The 16,707-nt window shown below is 37.0% G+C and overlaps 1 protein-coding gene across 1 annotated transcript in view; it reads left to right on the top strand.

The window, feature by feature from the left end:
* Positions 1–16,707, top strand: part of PLA2R1 (phospholipase A2 receptor 1) — a 114,174-nt gene that overhangs the window by 33,910 nt on the left and 63,557 nt on the right. The window contains exons 4-9 of the mRNA XM_044913660.1: positions 2,231–2,404; positions 6,956–7,069; positions 7,601–7,744; positions 9,801–9,995; positions 11,259–11,416; positions 14,501–14,599. Coding sequence (XP_044769595.1) covers positions 2,231–2,404; positions 6,956–7,069; positions 7,601–7,744; positions 9,801–9,995; positions 11,259–11,416; positions 14,501–14,599 — 884 coding nt within the window. The remainder of the gene's footprint in view (positions 1–2,230; positions 2,405–6,955; positions 7,070–7,600; positions 7,745–9,800; positions 9,996–11,258; positions 11,417–14,500; positions 14,600–16,707) is intronic.

The following is a 16,707-nucleotide window of genomic DNA, read 5'->3' as shown; positions in this document are numbered from 1 at the left end:
AAAAGCTGTGTTTACACAGTTCAATCTATGTCCTATTGAAAGGGCAGGACCAGGGCATCTGGGTGGCTCAGTCAGTTAAGCGTCTGCCTCTGGCTCAGGTCCTGATAACGGGGTCCTGGAATTGAGCCCCATGTCCGCTCCCTGCTCAGCAGGGAGTCTGCTTCTCCTTCTCGCTCTACCCCTCTCCCTCCCTGCCCCTCTCCCCCACTCCTGCTCGCACTCTCTCTCTCAAATAAATAAATAAAATCTTAAAAAAAAAAAAGAAAGAAAGAAAGGGCAGGACCAACTCTTGGCAAAAATGGGAATGAGATCAATTGAAGTGTCCTCCAGACCTTTTCTTATCATGATATGGCTGTGAACTGAAGGCTTATAATTAGGATTTATTATTGACTCTTTCCTTATGGCAGGAGATGAAAGGCAGTTACCCTATTCCCAGATCTCTCTTCCTGACATCCTCCCCCGATTTCCCCCTCTGACATTTTCTACCAACATCTCTCCCTTTCTGACATCTTATTATCTTCTAGTAGTAAAGAGCTACTCAGACTTGCACTCCTTGGGAAATACTTTAATTTTTTCTTCCAAGTCAGTGTTTCCCAGGGTTTGCTTTGTAAACCACCTGCATTAGAATCAAGAATATGTTTAAAATGCAGTTTCCTGGATCCTACCCCAGACCTACTAACTCAGTCTCTGGGACTAAGAACAAGGAATCTGCATTTTCTTTACAAGCTGGCTAAATGATTTTTATGCACAATGAAATTGTAAACAGTCCCCTGCCCCGCTCTTATGGCCTCAACTGTCTTCGCCAGATGAACAGGGCTGAGCTCATGTCTGTTAACACTTACTGTGTTGTCCATCTCAGGGATGGTCTAGCATTTTAACTGAAGACAATCTCTAAGGACTCGTTCTCAATAGGGAAATTTCAGACACGAGAGCAAGATGATTACTGAAATATTCCTTCCCCCTTTCTTTTCCTTTCCTTCAGTTTTACTTGGTGATAGCTTTATTTTCTGCCCTCCTTCAATCTTGGATCCGTTTATAAATACATGTAGCAGTCAGAAAACTATATAGACCACTTTAGATTTATATGTGGTTTAATAACTTCTGGTTAACTAACTCAGTTCTGGGGAAAGCACGTAGTGATCAGACATGAAAACAAATTTCTACATTCCCAAGGGAACCATCTAAGTATTATGGGGGAAAGAAACAAAAAAGATTTCATTGTCAAATAAGTTTGAAGTACAACGAAATTAAAATTGAGCTGTTTCTTTACCACAGACCTTCTCAGAGCCTTTACTATGCTCTTGTACATTTTGAATTTACCAGAGGAGGTTATTTATGCATTATGTCCCAGCTCCTCTTGGAGAGCTCGTGAAGTTGTCTTACTCTGTAGATTACACTTTGGGAAATACTATTCTAGATTTTAGCAAATTGCCTGTCCATCAGTTACACTCATGATATAGCATGTTTCACATTTTCTACATTCTGAAATTCTTTGGCTGAGTTTGATCTCAGGTAATTACTTGGCTTCTTAGTTCTCCTTGGGGTTTGATTTAAAATTTTAGCAAAATCACCCGAACCAGGTCTTTATTTTCTGTTACTTCAGTAAACTTCAAATTTCAGATCCACATTTTGACTTCATTAAATTTACTTTTAAGCGTACTATGCAATGTTTTACAAGTACATTTTGCTTCTTTTCGTTTGGGTTGAAAGAACTTTATCTTAAACTGAATATCAGTGTTCCTGTTCTCAATGTTTATTTAAAAACTTGTCTTCATCATAAACTCATATTTCAACTGTATCCCTTTTATTCCGCCTAGCATTTTGGTATTTGGGGGTAAAAAGCTTTTTGAAACAACATTTGCATGTGTCTCAAATAAACATTTAAATTCACACAGCTTTCAGTTTTTAGAGAACTCATGCTATTTTCGCAAATACTTCTTTTCTGTTTCCTTCTTTTAAAAATGCCTTCTCTTATTTTCCCAGAAAGCATTGGACTTTCTTTATTGATAATTTCTTGAATTTCCTTTAAATCTTGAAAGAGTTGAACCATAAAGTACCAGTGGGATAACAATGCATATTTCATCATAAAGACCTAATCAAGATTCAATAAGGCACTGAAGTTTTAAAGGTTGAAATTGGAATCATTCCATTCAAATTCATCTTAGAAATCCATTGTTGTATAGATAAAGTAAGATTATAGTTTATGTTTTAAAATGGACTTTGTTTTCAGCGTCCGCAGAGGTGGGTTGTGATGCCATCTGGGAGAAGGATCTCAATTCACACATTTGCTACCAATTCAACCTGCTTTCCTCTCTTTCCTGGAATGAGGCACATTATTCATGCCAGATGCAAGGAGGAGCTTTACTAAGTATTGCAGATGAGAACGAAGAAAATTTCATAAAGAGTAAGTAGGTGGATGACACACACCAATATTAATGCAATTAAAATGACTGTTAACAGTTATGTCCAGGTATGCAAAAATATATTCTGAAGAAAAAGTCCCTTAGAAAATGTTTTATTTTATTAGTACAGTGCCAACTCACACCCAGAATTGTGACCTGTCCCCTGGGCCATACCATTTGGCACCCGGGCATTTCTTCTTTATTTTCTTTCCCTGGGAGAAGAGAAGTTGAGGCCTCAGCAAGGAACCCAGGACAATTTGCAACTCCAGCAGGTGGATCTGGGATACTTCCAAACTTAAATACAAATCCCTGCTCTGCTGGAGATCTTAGCTATTCAGCTTCCATTAATAAATAATTAAGTCATTTATTAATTAAGCAAAATCTCACCTGTCAGTCAATATGCACAGATACATAGACCTTCTCATGGATGACGAAGAACTTAAAATTTGGTTAGAAAAGCAAAAGCACACACATGTTAACTAACAGGATAGGACAATAATATGTCAAAAGAGTTGTGCTAATGGACTGGGTCTTGGGTTTTACCCATCACCTAAACTATCCTCTTATTTCTACTTTATAGATTAAATGTGTTTGTAGATGTGTACACACAGCTTTTTAAAAATTTTTAGAATCATTTGAAAGTATGGCAAAATTAGTCACTCATTAAAAGTTTCTGACACTTTTTTCAAATTTTATGTCACATGTAGTACATATTCATTCTAGAATAATTTTTAAATTTCAAGTATACAGAAAGAAAAATATCCCATCATTCTACAATCCAGAGATAACCATGTTTTTCTAGAAAAAAACATATAAAGGCATACATACATATATAGTATGTATAAACAATAGTTTTGAATAAATGCATGAATGGCTAGGGGCAGGGACCACAGAACCATCTGCTTGGGTCGGACTCCTTCCTCTACCACTTCCCAGCAGAGTGACCTAACCCGTCTGTGCCTCAAATTCCGCCTCCCCATCAAATGGAAATAATAACTGTGCTACTTGTTGGCAGTGTGGATTACATGTTATGATGCAGGCGAAGGAAGCCTTAGAAAAGGGCCTGGCACACATAACAAACACTCATTGTGTATTAACCATTTAACAACTATGCACACAGTTTGATAAGATGCTTATTTCATGTACCAGCATATAATGCACACCTATCCATGTCCATAAATATAGATCTGCATCATAACTTTTAATGGTTACATAGTATTATAGGTTAGGAATAATATATGTACCTAACCTCCTACTATTAGATAGTCTGATAGATAAAAAAAATTATTTATTTTGTTTTTATTTATTTGTTGCTATCATAAATCATCCCTGCACTTACCCTTGGGCATAGATCCCCAATTATTTCTCTATAAGTTTGTGGAAGTATATTCACTGGGTGAAAGAGGAAGCACATTTTAAAGCTTTTGAAAGTCATTAATACCTTCCAGAAGGAATATAACAAGTGCTTGAACAGCACAGTTTTGCCCCTTTCCCCACAGACATGCAAAAGTAGGAAATTATGATCAAAACTGATTTGAGTGAGTCATACTGCAGGAAATCACCAATTCCCAATATCATTATTAGCCTGTAATGGTTTTTACAGAAAATTTTGCATTCCATGTATGAATTATAATTGTTATCTATCTTGACTGTCAGGATTTCTAGTAAGAAGGTTTGGACTTACTCATCAAACTTGAATAATGATGAAAGAAATAAGATATATCAGAGACTTTGATTTAAATACCACAATTCTATAATTAGACTTCGGGGGATTGTTTAGGGAAACAGAAGTCTATTCATAAAGACAGAACGCTGTTCTGACCAAAGTATTTTTTAATAATGAGAATAGTCTAGTTTCTTTCTAATCACTGGTGAACATTAATTAACTATGATATAAGGAATTATCTAAGCTGTCACAAATGCCAAGAAATATCCAAAAGAATTTAGGTTTGAATTTATTATTACAGAATTGTGAGCCAATTTAGTTGTAAAGCTAGATAGATGTTTTTGTAACTTTAAACACAGATTATAAATTACGCAGTGATTTTTATGTGTATTGTTAAAACAACTGCACAGAGAGTATTCAAAACAACTCCAAGATAAGAATAATTATTATTTAAGTATTTTAACTAGGTTATTTGAAGATATCGCTTGACACTTGCACTGATATGAAATGTGAAATTTTCTCTATCTTGTCAATCCATCTTCCCTGTCACGTCCTGTCATCATGATACCCATTATATGATTTAATCAGATAGCGTTACCGAAAGGACTAATCGGATCGACATCAGAAAGAGACTCCGTGTAAATGAGGCAGGATCTTGGAAGGGTGGGACCTGTGAATGGTATGCCATTTCTGTTTAGGGATTTCTGGGGTCTCAAAATTATAAAGCCCCCTTTCTTTCCTAAGTGGGATAGGTTCTTCCAGTTTTCCCATATTGTACTGAAATGCTCAATCACAGAGGATGCTGCTGGCTTGTTATGTGAATACACTGATCTTTATAATCTGGGTGATCCTACAACCAGTCATCCAAACTGAGACTCTTTTGAGAGTAAAAGAGGCTGCGATTACTAATTATGCTGAAACTACCAGCATAAATTATAAGTTTTCCTGGCAAACTGGGACAGTCACCCTATCTATAAGTCTTAACTGTCAGGGCCTCAGTCTCGGGCAGGGCACCTGCAACTGGCTCAAAATATATTGGGTTCTGAAGCAGATGAACCATAAGAGGAAGAGAAAAATGCTCCCCTTTATAGGTTAAAAGATTAAATAGCGACATTTGAAAGTGTCACAAAACTAGTCACTTTCACTACGTTTCTGACACTGTTTTTTTTTAAATTTATTCTATAATAATTTGGGGGAATTTTAAAGGCAGTGCTTTTATTTTTTTAAAGCAAAATAATTGAAATATAATTGTAGACCATAATATACACTGTGTAGATTCTTTTGAAATTATTGTGGCTTTCTTTTTGGCATTGTATATGATCAGTTTTGGTGAGTCCATTCTCTCTTTGGGGAGCCATAATCCCCAAATCCAGAAACATTATTAACATTTTAATTTAGTAGGTTGCATTTTACCCTCAATGTTAATAAAAATCTCTATTTTAAATACTTAAAAAGCATCATTTAAACAGCTGTATAATATTTTTTATCCAGTCGGAAAAATAACCATCCCTTTATTTCCATTACATACTTCTCCCTGGTTGGCCTTCTACATGTTAGGCTGACTTTTATTTCTTATGTTTATTTCTCTTATTCTAGAATCATTTTTTAAAATTCATGTAACAAAAGAAAAACCAAAGAAAAATTTCCCCTAATCCTACAGTTCTGATAACCATGTTTTTCAGCACAAGCATGCCAATGTACATATTTATACATAGCACCTATAACAAAAATGGGGTTAAATTAAAATGTGTGGAGATGGGGCGCCTGGGTGGCTCAGTGGTTGGGCGACTGCCTTCGGCTCAGGTCATGATCCTGGAGTCCCGGGATCGAGTCCCGCATCGGGCTCCCTGCTCCGCAGGGAGTCTGCTTCTCCCTCTCCCACTCCCCGTTTGTGTTCCCTCTCTCGCTGTGTCTTTCTCTGTCAAATAAATAAATAAAATCTTTAAAAAAAAAAAAAAAAAAAAAAAAAAAATTAAAATGTGTGGAGCTGTGGCCCAGTGGTTTGGAGCAGGGGCCATGGAGGCAGCCTGCCAGAAAGCCTTCTCCCAACCCAGGCTGAAGATGCAACAGAGTATGGCTCCAGCCTGCTATCCATCCCTCTGGATACTCTGGTCCCTTGGATTATGCTTCTCCTCTTGGTCAGACAACTCCTTCTGGCTCTCACACTGGACAGCCCCCTCCCTGCTTGCTTTAGCATACCTTCTTAAATTTGAGGACTTGCCTCCATTCACCAACAATACTTATCTGCTTTTCTCTTCCTTGCCAGATCCCTAAAGAAAAGCTTCTTTACATTGTTCAATTTTTTAACTGTGAAATACTTAAAAAATATTGAAATGTGCAGAAAATTTTATGGGCACATACATATACCCATTATACAGATTAACATCACTTCTTCCTGTTCCACCCTTGCTTGGAGCCTTCAAGCTAAGGCTGCCACCAGGCACACATGCACACAGAGCAAGGGAAGGAAGGCAGAGGGGCCCTTTCTGGAGTGGCCTTCCTGGACACGTCCTCCTCTGCTGTCTAAAACCCTTAAGTGCATGAGCTCACACAGATCAGATGGTCTTAAATTTGCAACCATGCAGCCTCGGGAGGATTGGTGATCATTGAGAGGCAGCACTTCCGATGCTTAGATTAAGCACTTCAGGGCTGAAGAATTGCTGTTAGTGAGCCTTTAGGAGACTGCTGTGTTTCTCAAGATGGCAGAGGCTGACTTTGTTACTCTGAAGCATCAGAGTGGAGTTTAGTAGCACTTAAAACCCTTTGTCATGGACTAGAGTTCACTTATGACTGCATTCACCAGGAATAATAAAACAAGAAAGAAGTGTAACATTGTGGGAGGAGGTTGTTTGCGTGTGTTGACACTCCGTTTTTCTCTTCATTTCAGAGCACTTGGGCAGTGAAGCAGTGGAAATGTGGATAGGTCTGAATCAGCTGGATGAAAACGCTGGCTGGCAGTGGTCTGATAGAACACCGCTCAACTATCTGAACTGGAACCCAGGTACCTGCAGTGCTTCATGTGCTTCGTCGGGTGGCATGATCCCGCCCCCTTACACAACAGCTATTTCCCACGTACATATAAGTCGTGTTATTTCAAAGGGGTTTATAATCATCTTTAAGCTTGCCTCAACTCCCATAAGCCTAGCTTTTCCAGACAAGAAAATGGAGGTCAAGAAGGTAAGCTATTTAGCCAAGGTTGCAGGAGAACTGGGTTGGAGCCAAGACTCCCATCAGCTGTTCTAAAAATAGCAACAAATGGCAAAATATTTCCTTAAAACAATAAAATCAGCTATTGTTATCTTTGGGAAATCATTTCATTGTCATGTATGGACTTCAACTGCAAAACCACAGATATAATATGACATCTTATAGGGTTTGCCATACATGCCAAAGAGAAGGGCTATCTCCTTGATGCTAAAAACTACATTTATATATTTCAAATATATCATATTTGAATAAATAAAATGACATCAATATATATTAAACTGATTTTGCCTCTGACGTTAAACACCCACACACACTGTCTTTTCAGAAATAGATTTTGAGCCATTTGTTGAATATCAGTGTGGAACATTTAATTCATTTATGCCAAATGCCTGGAGGAGTCGGGATTGTGAATCCGCCTTGCCTTATATATGTAAAAAATATCTAAACCACACTGATCAAGAAGAGATTGGTAAGTGTTTTTACTTTAAGTTGTTTTTATGAGTTGCTTACTTGTCCTCTCAATATATTCAAATTCCTTTACATTTCTGCTAATAATTAATAATTTAAGGCTAGTTTTTATATCTATATGAATAAATATATGTAAGTAGATAACATCTGTTATTCCAAAGGCACCATGAATTTAACAAATGCATTTGTTAGTTTTTACTAAATTTTTTTTAAAAACCAAAGAAAAATAACCTAGGTGTTGAAAACATTGTCTGCTTCTTTTTTAAAAATTTGCATTCTTAGTTGTTCTGCATGAGATAGACAAGATATGCTTCCTTTTCTATTCTAGTTTTGAGTTTTATTTATGGTTACCTTAGAAATTAAATACAAATTAGAACATAGTTTTATAAAATTCTTTACTTCATTTATCTCCTATCACACTCTGTATCTCTTATTATCCTCCTTGAAATGACATACAAACTTTTATATGCAACAAAGACTTAAATACCACCTAATTACAATCTAATACCTGGAGCCCAATTATTTATTTTTAAGGTATATTGACTCTTTTTTAGTTTTTGTGGGAATTAATGTCTTAACTCAGAAAGTAGAAATAAAAATATAACCATATTTAAAGAATCATTACCAGCATAATTAAAAACAACTCCAGATTTAAAATAATAAGCTGAATTATTATTTTTAAATATTACTCCTTACAACCAGACTTGAACTTTCATTTTCCTTTAAGTGGCTAAGACTAAGGGTATGGTAGAATAGGGGGAAGAAGAAGCATTGTGCCATTTTTTTAATGTGGAGATTTTTTTTCATTATGTCGAGAACGTTCTATCACTGTTCCTTTCCATCTCTTCCTTCTTCTCTTGTCCATTTCTTCCTTTCTTCCTTGTTTCTTTCTTATGCTTTCCTGCCATCCTTCTTTTCTTCTGTTTTATTTACTCTCTGGATCTACCAGTTGAGGTCCAAAGACCACAAATGAGGGTAATTAAGTTGTTAGTTTGGATTATTTGCTGTTGCTTCAGGTTTAACAAATTCTTTTGATGATCTAGTCCAATGTCTTCAAACTGTGTTTTCAGGATCTCTGGGTTCTTGGCTTGGCTCCACCCTTGGTTCAATCAGAGAAGTTCCTTTTTTACTTTTTTCTTACCCATAGAGTGAAGTTTAAAGGTTCCATTTTTAAAAGGGGTTCCATGACTATATTATTTAGTTTAAAACCACTGGAATAGATGATACCTAAATGTTCTAACATTCTTGGACTGTGATTCTAATTGCTGTCAGCATCCCAGAGCAATTTTAAAACAATGTCTCATTTCCCAAATAGCCCTGGAGTTGTGTCTAACTAAATTAGTGCTTAAAGTAGGCACTCCGTGTGGTTAACAAAATAAAGTAAAAATGCTAATTACCAGATTGAGGACAAGCTCCCAGAAAGGGAGAGCCCAAATTTGACATACACACCACCTCCTTCCCTTCCAGTGCCAAAGCATCATGGCGCTATTTTCCTCTAAGTCTAACCCAGTGTCCATATGAACCCAGAGGGACAACACAGACACTCAGACTGACCGAAAAGTGAAAGCTATTTGTCATCTCTGCTCTGGAGGAAGTAACCAGAATTTCAAGCTTTTTTTCAGCTGAGGATAAATATCTACCCCCACCCACATACTGTACATAAAATCTTGGGAATGCCATTTAAACTGTTTTTCATAATACTCCTTTTCCAGTGTTAAAAGATTTTTTTAAATGCAGAACTCTAACTGCTGAATTTTACATCTAGCCCTAACTCTTCACTTGGGTTGTATGACCTTTACCAAGTCTCCTTACCTCTTTGTGCCTTAGCTCATCTGTAAAATGAGTCACTGAGATCCATTAGATCCTAGATCTAGATCTAGCTCATATGTTGAATCCTTCTCAGTTCTGAAGATCTAGATGGTTTATATGTTGTTTCATACGTCTCTGTTTTTCAAATTTTTAAAGTAATCATATGTTGATCACAATTTATATTAAGGCTAATAAGTAACATTTTAAAAATTGTGGAAAATGACATTGTTTTTTGTTGGTTTAAAAAGAAAAAGGTGCTTGGAAATATTATGCTACCCACTGTGAGCCTGGCTGGAATCCCCATAGTCGTAACTGCTATAAACTTCAGAAAGAAAAAAAGACCTGGAAGGAAGCTTTGCATTCTTGCCAGTCTGATAACAGTACATTGATAAACATTGCTTCATTAGCAGATGTGGAGTTTCTTGTAACCCTCCTTGGAGATGGTAAGTGCCAAATGTCTCTGATTTAAGAGGTATGAAATGTAATGTAGTCACTATCTTTATTAGTGGAGTTGAAAAGAAGTTAAGCTATTTAAAAATGATTATGGCACATATATCTCAAGTTTCTAAATAATATTCAGGAATGCAAATTCATTGGATTTTTATAAAATAAATGCTCAGAAATTTTGTAACACCTTACATATACCAGATACATTAGATGTTGGTTTTTTTCTTTTTTTAAGGGCAAAGGTCATTTCCAGAAACTTTTAATAAAAGAACTTAAACCTGCAATTTAGCCTTATGGCCACTACATAGCAGTAGTATGCTGTGGTCATGTAATCTAAGCAATAATGGAATTTCTGAGATAAATAATCGGATTTTAATAACTTTAGCCAGTGAAAATTTATTCAGTTTGGTGGTTTGCAAGCTGTGCGCCACATTCCGAAATTCTGAGCTCCTAAGCCTCCACCCACCTTTTGTCCATCAGAGCAGGTCTCCCCCTATGTCATGTATTTGACATAGAATTCTGTTGAAAAAACATTGAAATCACCAAGTTAGAGTAAAAATTTTTTTAATGAAAAGAAAAAAATCTCCAGAGTCTACTCTGGTGACCTTTTGAAAGTTAGGTTTTAGTTTAGAGTGAAAACAAAAATTCTTCTCTGTCACTTTTCTCACCTCCTGCATTTGAGATTAAAAGGATCCTGTGGCTGCCTCTGTCTCAATAGGGGCACTTGAACATTTCTCTCAGCCTCCTAGGGTCTTTTCACCTTACCTGGGCTGTCAAACTTTAGTTACTTTTCTAGCAGCCCCATTGCTCCCATTTTAATGCTTCTAAGAGTTTCTGTTCCTTTTTTCTCATGGCAAAAAAAAAAAGGCAAGAAAAAATATATTGTAAAGGGTTTTTTTTAAAGTGCCCTTTTCCTAATCCAGTTGACCTTCCTATTTTTCCTTTCTCTAAGCAGAGGCAAAACTATACTGTTCAAATCTACTTTTCATATAGTAGCAGGAACTAATTAGAGTCCCAGCAATCTGACTTGCTTTTAAGCTTTGTCCTTGCATTGGCTTGAGATCACATTCTGTCCCACTTCCAAGGTCTGTGTTGAGCAGATGGGGTAGTAGAAAAAGATCTAAGTAGATATTTTATACCAAGAGTTAAACAGGTTTTATTGCGTGAAGGAATAAAGAAGAAATCATTTGTAACAGGCCCAGTGCATTATCTCCTTTGCATATAATAGGATTCCTGTAATTTACATTTATCTCTTACAGAAAATGCATCAGAAACATGGATTGGTTTGAGCAGCAATAAAATTCCAGTTTCCTTTGAATGGTCTAATGGCTCCTCAGTCACCTTTACTAATTGGCACACACTTGAGCCCCAAATTTTTCCAAATAGAAGCCAGCAATGTGTCTCAGCAGAGCAATCTGTAAGTTGATTTGTTTGTTTAATGCTCACTTTGCTGGACTTGTATTGAGGACCACGTGCATCAGGGACTTGGGCTGTGGCAGAGACCAAGACAGACACAGTCCCTGCTCTTCCTGGGGCGTCCATGCTAGGCAGTAAACACGTGCACACAGGAAAAACATGGTAATTATAGTTGTGATGTTAGCTTTGAGGAAATAGGTGACCCGATGGTGAAAAACTTGGGTTGGGGCTGCTACTTCGGACAGGACAGTCAGGAAAGGCTCTCTGAGGAGGTGACGTTTAAGCTGGGACTTAGGAAAAAAAAAAAAAACTCTTGAGACGCAGGGGAAGAACATTCTAGACAGGGGACAATAGCTAGTATAAAAGTCCAAAGGAAGGCTAAGGTTTGCCATGTTTAATAATCAAAAAGAAGACCAGTGTGGCTTGAAAGTAGAACTGATGAGGGGATTATAGGAGAGAGGGCAGGAGGAATTGAAAAATGTGAGGCTTATAGCCCTGGTATAGAATGACAAAAGGGGGCTTCAAGGAGATGAAGGGCATGGTTTGATTTACATTTTAAAAAGTAACTGTGGCTGCTACCTAGAGAATAGATAAGAGAGAGGAAAAATGGAAGCAGAGAAATCAGTTTGGAGGCTACTCCAGTGTTAAATTCGGGTAGTGAATATAGAAACAAGCAGATAAATTCAAAGATCCTTTGTAGGGTAGAAATTGTTGCTAGATTAGATGTGGGGTGAGCACAGGGTAGGTGTTCGGCTTGAGCAACCTCTGTGTTTGTGGATGATGGTGTCATTGATCTCTATGGTGAAGATGTGAGGAGAAGACCTGAAGTGTCAGGAAATTACTCTAGAGACTGATGGCTTTTACGCTCCATTATCCTATTAACATAAAAGGATTTCTACAATGTGTGTAACCCCATTGAAAACTGTGACTCAATGGAAAATCTTGTTCTTTTCCTTACGTGTATGTAATGGTCCCAGTGGTCTTAACATCACATTTATCTCTACGCTCTAGTCTTTCATATATCTAAAGCATCTGATTAGATTACACAAAATTAGTTTAATCCCAAGTCATTTGACGCATTTATTATACCTTAGACTAGACTTAATCTCTTTGATCAGATAGCTACTAAACTCACTGGTTGAGTTGTAAATCATTAGGATTTGGTAGGCATTCTCACTCTTATCACCAGGATACCATGTTAAGTGCAGTTTATTAAATGTTACTTAAGTAGCTTGACAAAGTAATTGTGCCATCCAAACTTAGAAAATTTCTAAGCACTTACTTTTATGGCACCTCACTTTCATTGTATTATCTTTGAGGCTGTCATAGATATGCTCAGTTACAATTTAAATGCTAAGGTAGTTCTCAAGTCACATTTGAAGGGGGATAAACAATAACCTCTCTAAATGTTTGTCTTGGGTCTAACTGTGGAAAGCCATCACCGTTTATTCTACAATATTTGATGCTTTATTGGTTCATTGGTTTTGAGATAATTAAGATGACCTTCATTTCCTACTGACACTCTCCTTTTTCGTTTGACAGACACCGGTATTTCACTTAGCATGTCCACAGAACAGGAGCCAACATTTGGACAGGAAAATTATATTTAAGAGAGTAAGGACAGGTATTAATATTACAGGATATGTCAGAACAATGCTGATTTTTGTGTCCCCCTTTCTGGAAGCTCAGTAGCTCCTTAAATAGTGGATGCGTAAAAAGTAACATTTATTCCCATGAAGTAGAGCTCAATATGAATATAATTATTATAATTAACAAGTTACCTAAGCATGGTTGATGCCTAATTTGAATATGAGAGCCTAGGAAAATGTTTATTCATTCATCCATCCATCCAATTATTATTAAGCAACTACAGTATGCCTGACACTATCCTTTAACGGGGTGGTTTGCTGGAAGACTCCAGGGGGGAGGGCTCCAGAGCTGCTCTTACAGATGAAGGTGTCAGCCTCCTATACAGTATTCATATTCCCCTAAAACCCTGCTTGCCTGAGATACCACTTAAAATTTGAATTGTGAGCCTTTTGGCCTAAAGGTCTGATTTGTGTTAAAATAACAAATCCTTTGGGAAGATAAAATTTTAATCTGTTAGCAGTTATTGTATTTCATTATTAATGTAGGATGTTAGAGCAGCCGTCTGTAGAACTAGAAGACGTGAAAGTATCCACCTGTCATATAAAGAAGAAATGGAGTGGGGCTTTGGAAAATTAGTAATAAAGAAGGACATTGTGGCTTGAACACAAAGTTCAGCTATTATAATGTTATCTAGGGTAACTCATGGTAGCTTCCAGGCATTCCCCCAGTATCAGGTTTATGCATGTAAGTAGCAAAGCATTCGATTTTACACTTAGAAGTGATTAAAGAGAGGAAGCAGCATTCTGACTTGGTCACAGGGATAGTTTCATCCAAGTGGCTCTCAAAGTGTGGCCCCCAGACCAACAGCATCAACATCAATTGAAACCTTGTAAGAAATGCAGATTCTCAGGTCCTACCTGACCTATTAAATAAGACGCAATGATCATGAGGACCAGTCATCTGTGCTTTCGTAACCCTTCCAGATAATTCTGATGCACAGTAAAGATTGAGAATCACCGCTCTAACCCATCCTTTTAAAGGAAAAATTGAGAGCAGCTAATGTAAATCCAGGCTGAGTCTGATATTAAATCCTAGTTCCAAATTTTACTGACTGTAAGACCTTATGCAAATATTAAACCTAACCTTTCAAATGGGAGTAATAATGCCTACCTCACAGCAATGTTGAGATTATATATGACAATCACCCAACATTAGGCCTAGCACACTATCAAGAAACATTAGTGGCCCCTCCTCTCCTGCCCACCAATCTGGGATTGCGTGTCTTAGAATTGTTGAGAGTCTGGAGGAAGCGGGACCTCCCACTCCCATGTAGAGAGAATATCAACCCTTCTAAGGACCACACAAAGTCCTGACTCATATACTCCATCCTGAAACACTTATTATTAATCATATTTTTATTCAAAATAACTGATGTTGCCTATCAGCATCAATAATGAAGTGTATTCATTCATCCTTGTAACATTTTTCCACTTAGGAGGGACACTGGAAAGTTAAAAATTGTGAAGAAACACTTTTTTACATTTGTAAGAAAGCAGGCCATGTCCCTTCTGACACTGAATCAGGCTGTGGAGAGGTAAGTGCTGTTAACATTGTGTTTAGTGTAGTGACTTCATAACTAGAATAATTTATGCAACAGCAATTTTAAAGTGAATCTCTCTCCCTCTCACACTTGCCTTTGCTCCTTCCTCCCTCTTTCCCCTCCCTCCTTATCTCTCTTCCTTCTTTGTTTCCATCCCTCTTTTTTTTTCTGACCTTGGGCTGCTTTTAGCAAACCAAGCAATTATCAGCTAGGGGCATATGAAGGATTTACAGCTCTGAGAAGGATCGTTGCTTCTTTGACCTAAACTACTTTTCTTTTGAAATTAGAAACATAAATGATCCTGTTATACCATCTGTACAAACAATGACTGCTGTGTGATGCCCTGTCTCACAGGTGAAGACCGGCAGAGTGAAAAGAAACGCATTCCTTTGATGGAGAGTGAACTTTTGCACTCAAGAGTCCTGCCTTCCTTTTCACTATTCTTAAACTTAAATCTTTGAATAGAATACTGGCAAGAAGTGCATGTTTGCAATATATTTATTATTTGGGAAAGAGATAATAAAAAATACTTTCATATTTTAAGTAATAAACGATTTTTGGTACTTAACATACTTATTTTCAGTACTTAAAGTAATAAAAGATACATTAATACTTTAGGTTTAAAAGTCAAAGGTAGACAGACAGTTATGTTTTAAATTTCTTCAAATACATTCAATATCCTGCAGTAAAGTTCTCAACACATGCATTCTCTCTCTCTTTCTCCCTCTCTTTCTTTCTCATCCCCCCCCCCACACACACACTAAAGAATTTGGGTTTAAATATTGGAGATTTGTATGCATCTCAAAAATTTCCCAAACCTGGCTTTTTATGCAATTCTTTATTTTTCTTCTAATCCAGTTATTTATGTTTCAATGAAGTGATGACCCATCTCTCCAAGAAACTGCAATTTATTCATTAGTCAGTGTGTAAACGTATGAATTACTCTTCATCCTCTAGGTCAGTAATACCTGTGCCATAGCTAACATGCTACCAAACATTGTATCTAATGACTACAGTTCCTGAATTACTTAGAGCTGATTACTGATCTAATCCCTATCTGACAAGAAATACTGAAAAAAAAAGTATGTCTTACTGTGGTTTTCAAGGCAACTCAACATGTTGTATTTGTGTTGAAAAGGAAATTAACTCCTTACACAGCAGAAATAGAACTGATGTTCTATTCAAACTTTTGTATTTGTGTTGAAAAGGAAATTAACTCCTTACACAGCAGAAATAGAACTGATGTTCTATTCAAACTTTTGTACACTGCTTCCCTTTTCTGGCTAGCACTACCAGTATTTAAAGTTCAGAGTAAATTTGGAGTTCAGAGCCAGTTCTCTAACTTTGTGATGAAAGTCCCATTAATTTCTTTATGTATCAATCTGTGAATATGGTTTCAAAAGTTTCCTTCCCTTTAGCCAACTGTTTCAGTGCACTTCTCTAAACAGTTTGTACATGCAAAACCAACTTATAAAATATTTCTCACAGGGGCGCCTGGGTGGCTCAGTCGTTAAGCGTCTGCCTTCAGCTCAGGTCATGATCCCAGGGTCCTGGGATCGAGCCCCACGTTGGGCTCTCTGCTCAGCAAGGAGTCTGCTTCTCCCTCTCCCTCCTCCTGCCACGAGCACTGCCTGTGCTCTCTCTGTCAAATAAATGAATAAAACATTAAAACAAAACAAAACAAAAAATAAAATAAAATATTTCTCCCACAGCACACAAAAATAAACTCAAAATGGATTAAAGACCTAAATGTGAGACCCAGAACCTCTTTAAATCCTAGAAGAGAAAAAGGTAGTAATTTCTCTCACATTGACAGTAGAAACATTTTTCTAGATATGTCTCCTAAGGCAAAGGAAACAAAATTAGAAATAAACTATTAGGACTACAGCAAAATAAAAACCTTTTGCACAGTGAAAGAAACTATCAATAAAACAAAAAGGCAACCTACTGAGTGGGAGAAGGTATTTGCAAATGGTATATCCAATAAGAAGTTAATATGCAAGAACCTCAAAAGTGAACACCTAAAAAATCCCCAAATAATCCAATTAAAAATGGACAGAGGACCTCAATAGACATTTTTCCAAAGAGGACATACAGATGGC

Source organism: Neomonachus schauinslandi, chromosome 3, assembly GCF_002201575.2.
Source record: "Neomonachus schauinslandi chromosome 3, ASM220157v2, whole genome shotgun sequence".
In the NCBI taxonomy this organism is placed as follows: domain Eukaryota; kingdom Metazoa; phylum Chordata; class Mammalia; order Carnivora; family Phocidae; genus Neomonachus; species Neomonachus schauinslandi.
This window is presented reverse-complemented; position numbering and strand designations above follow the sequence as displayed.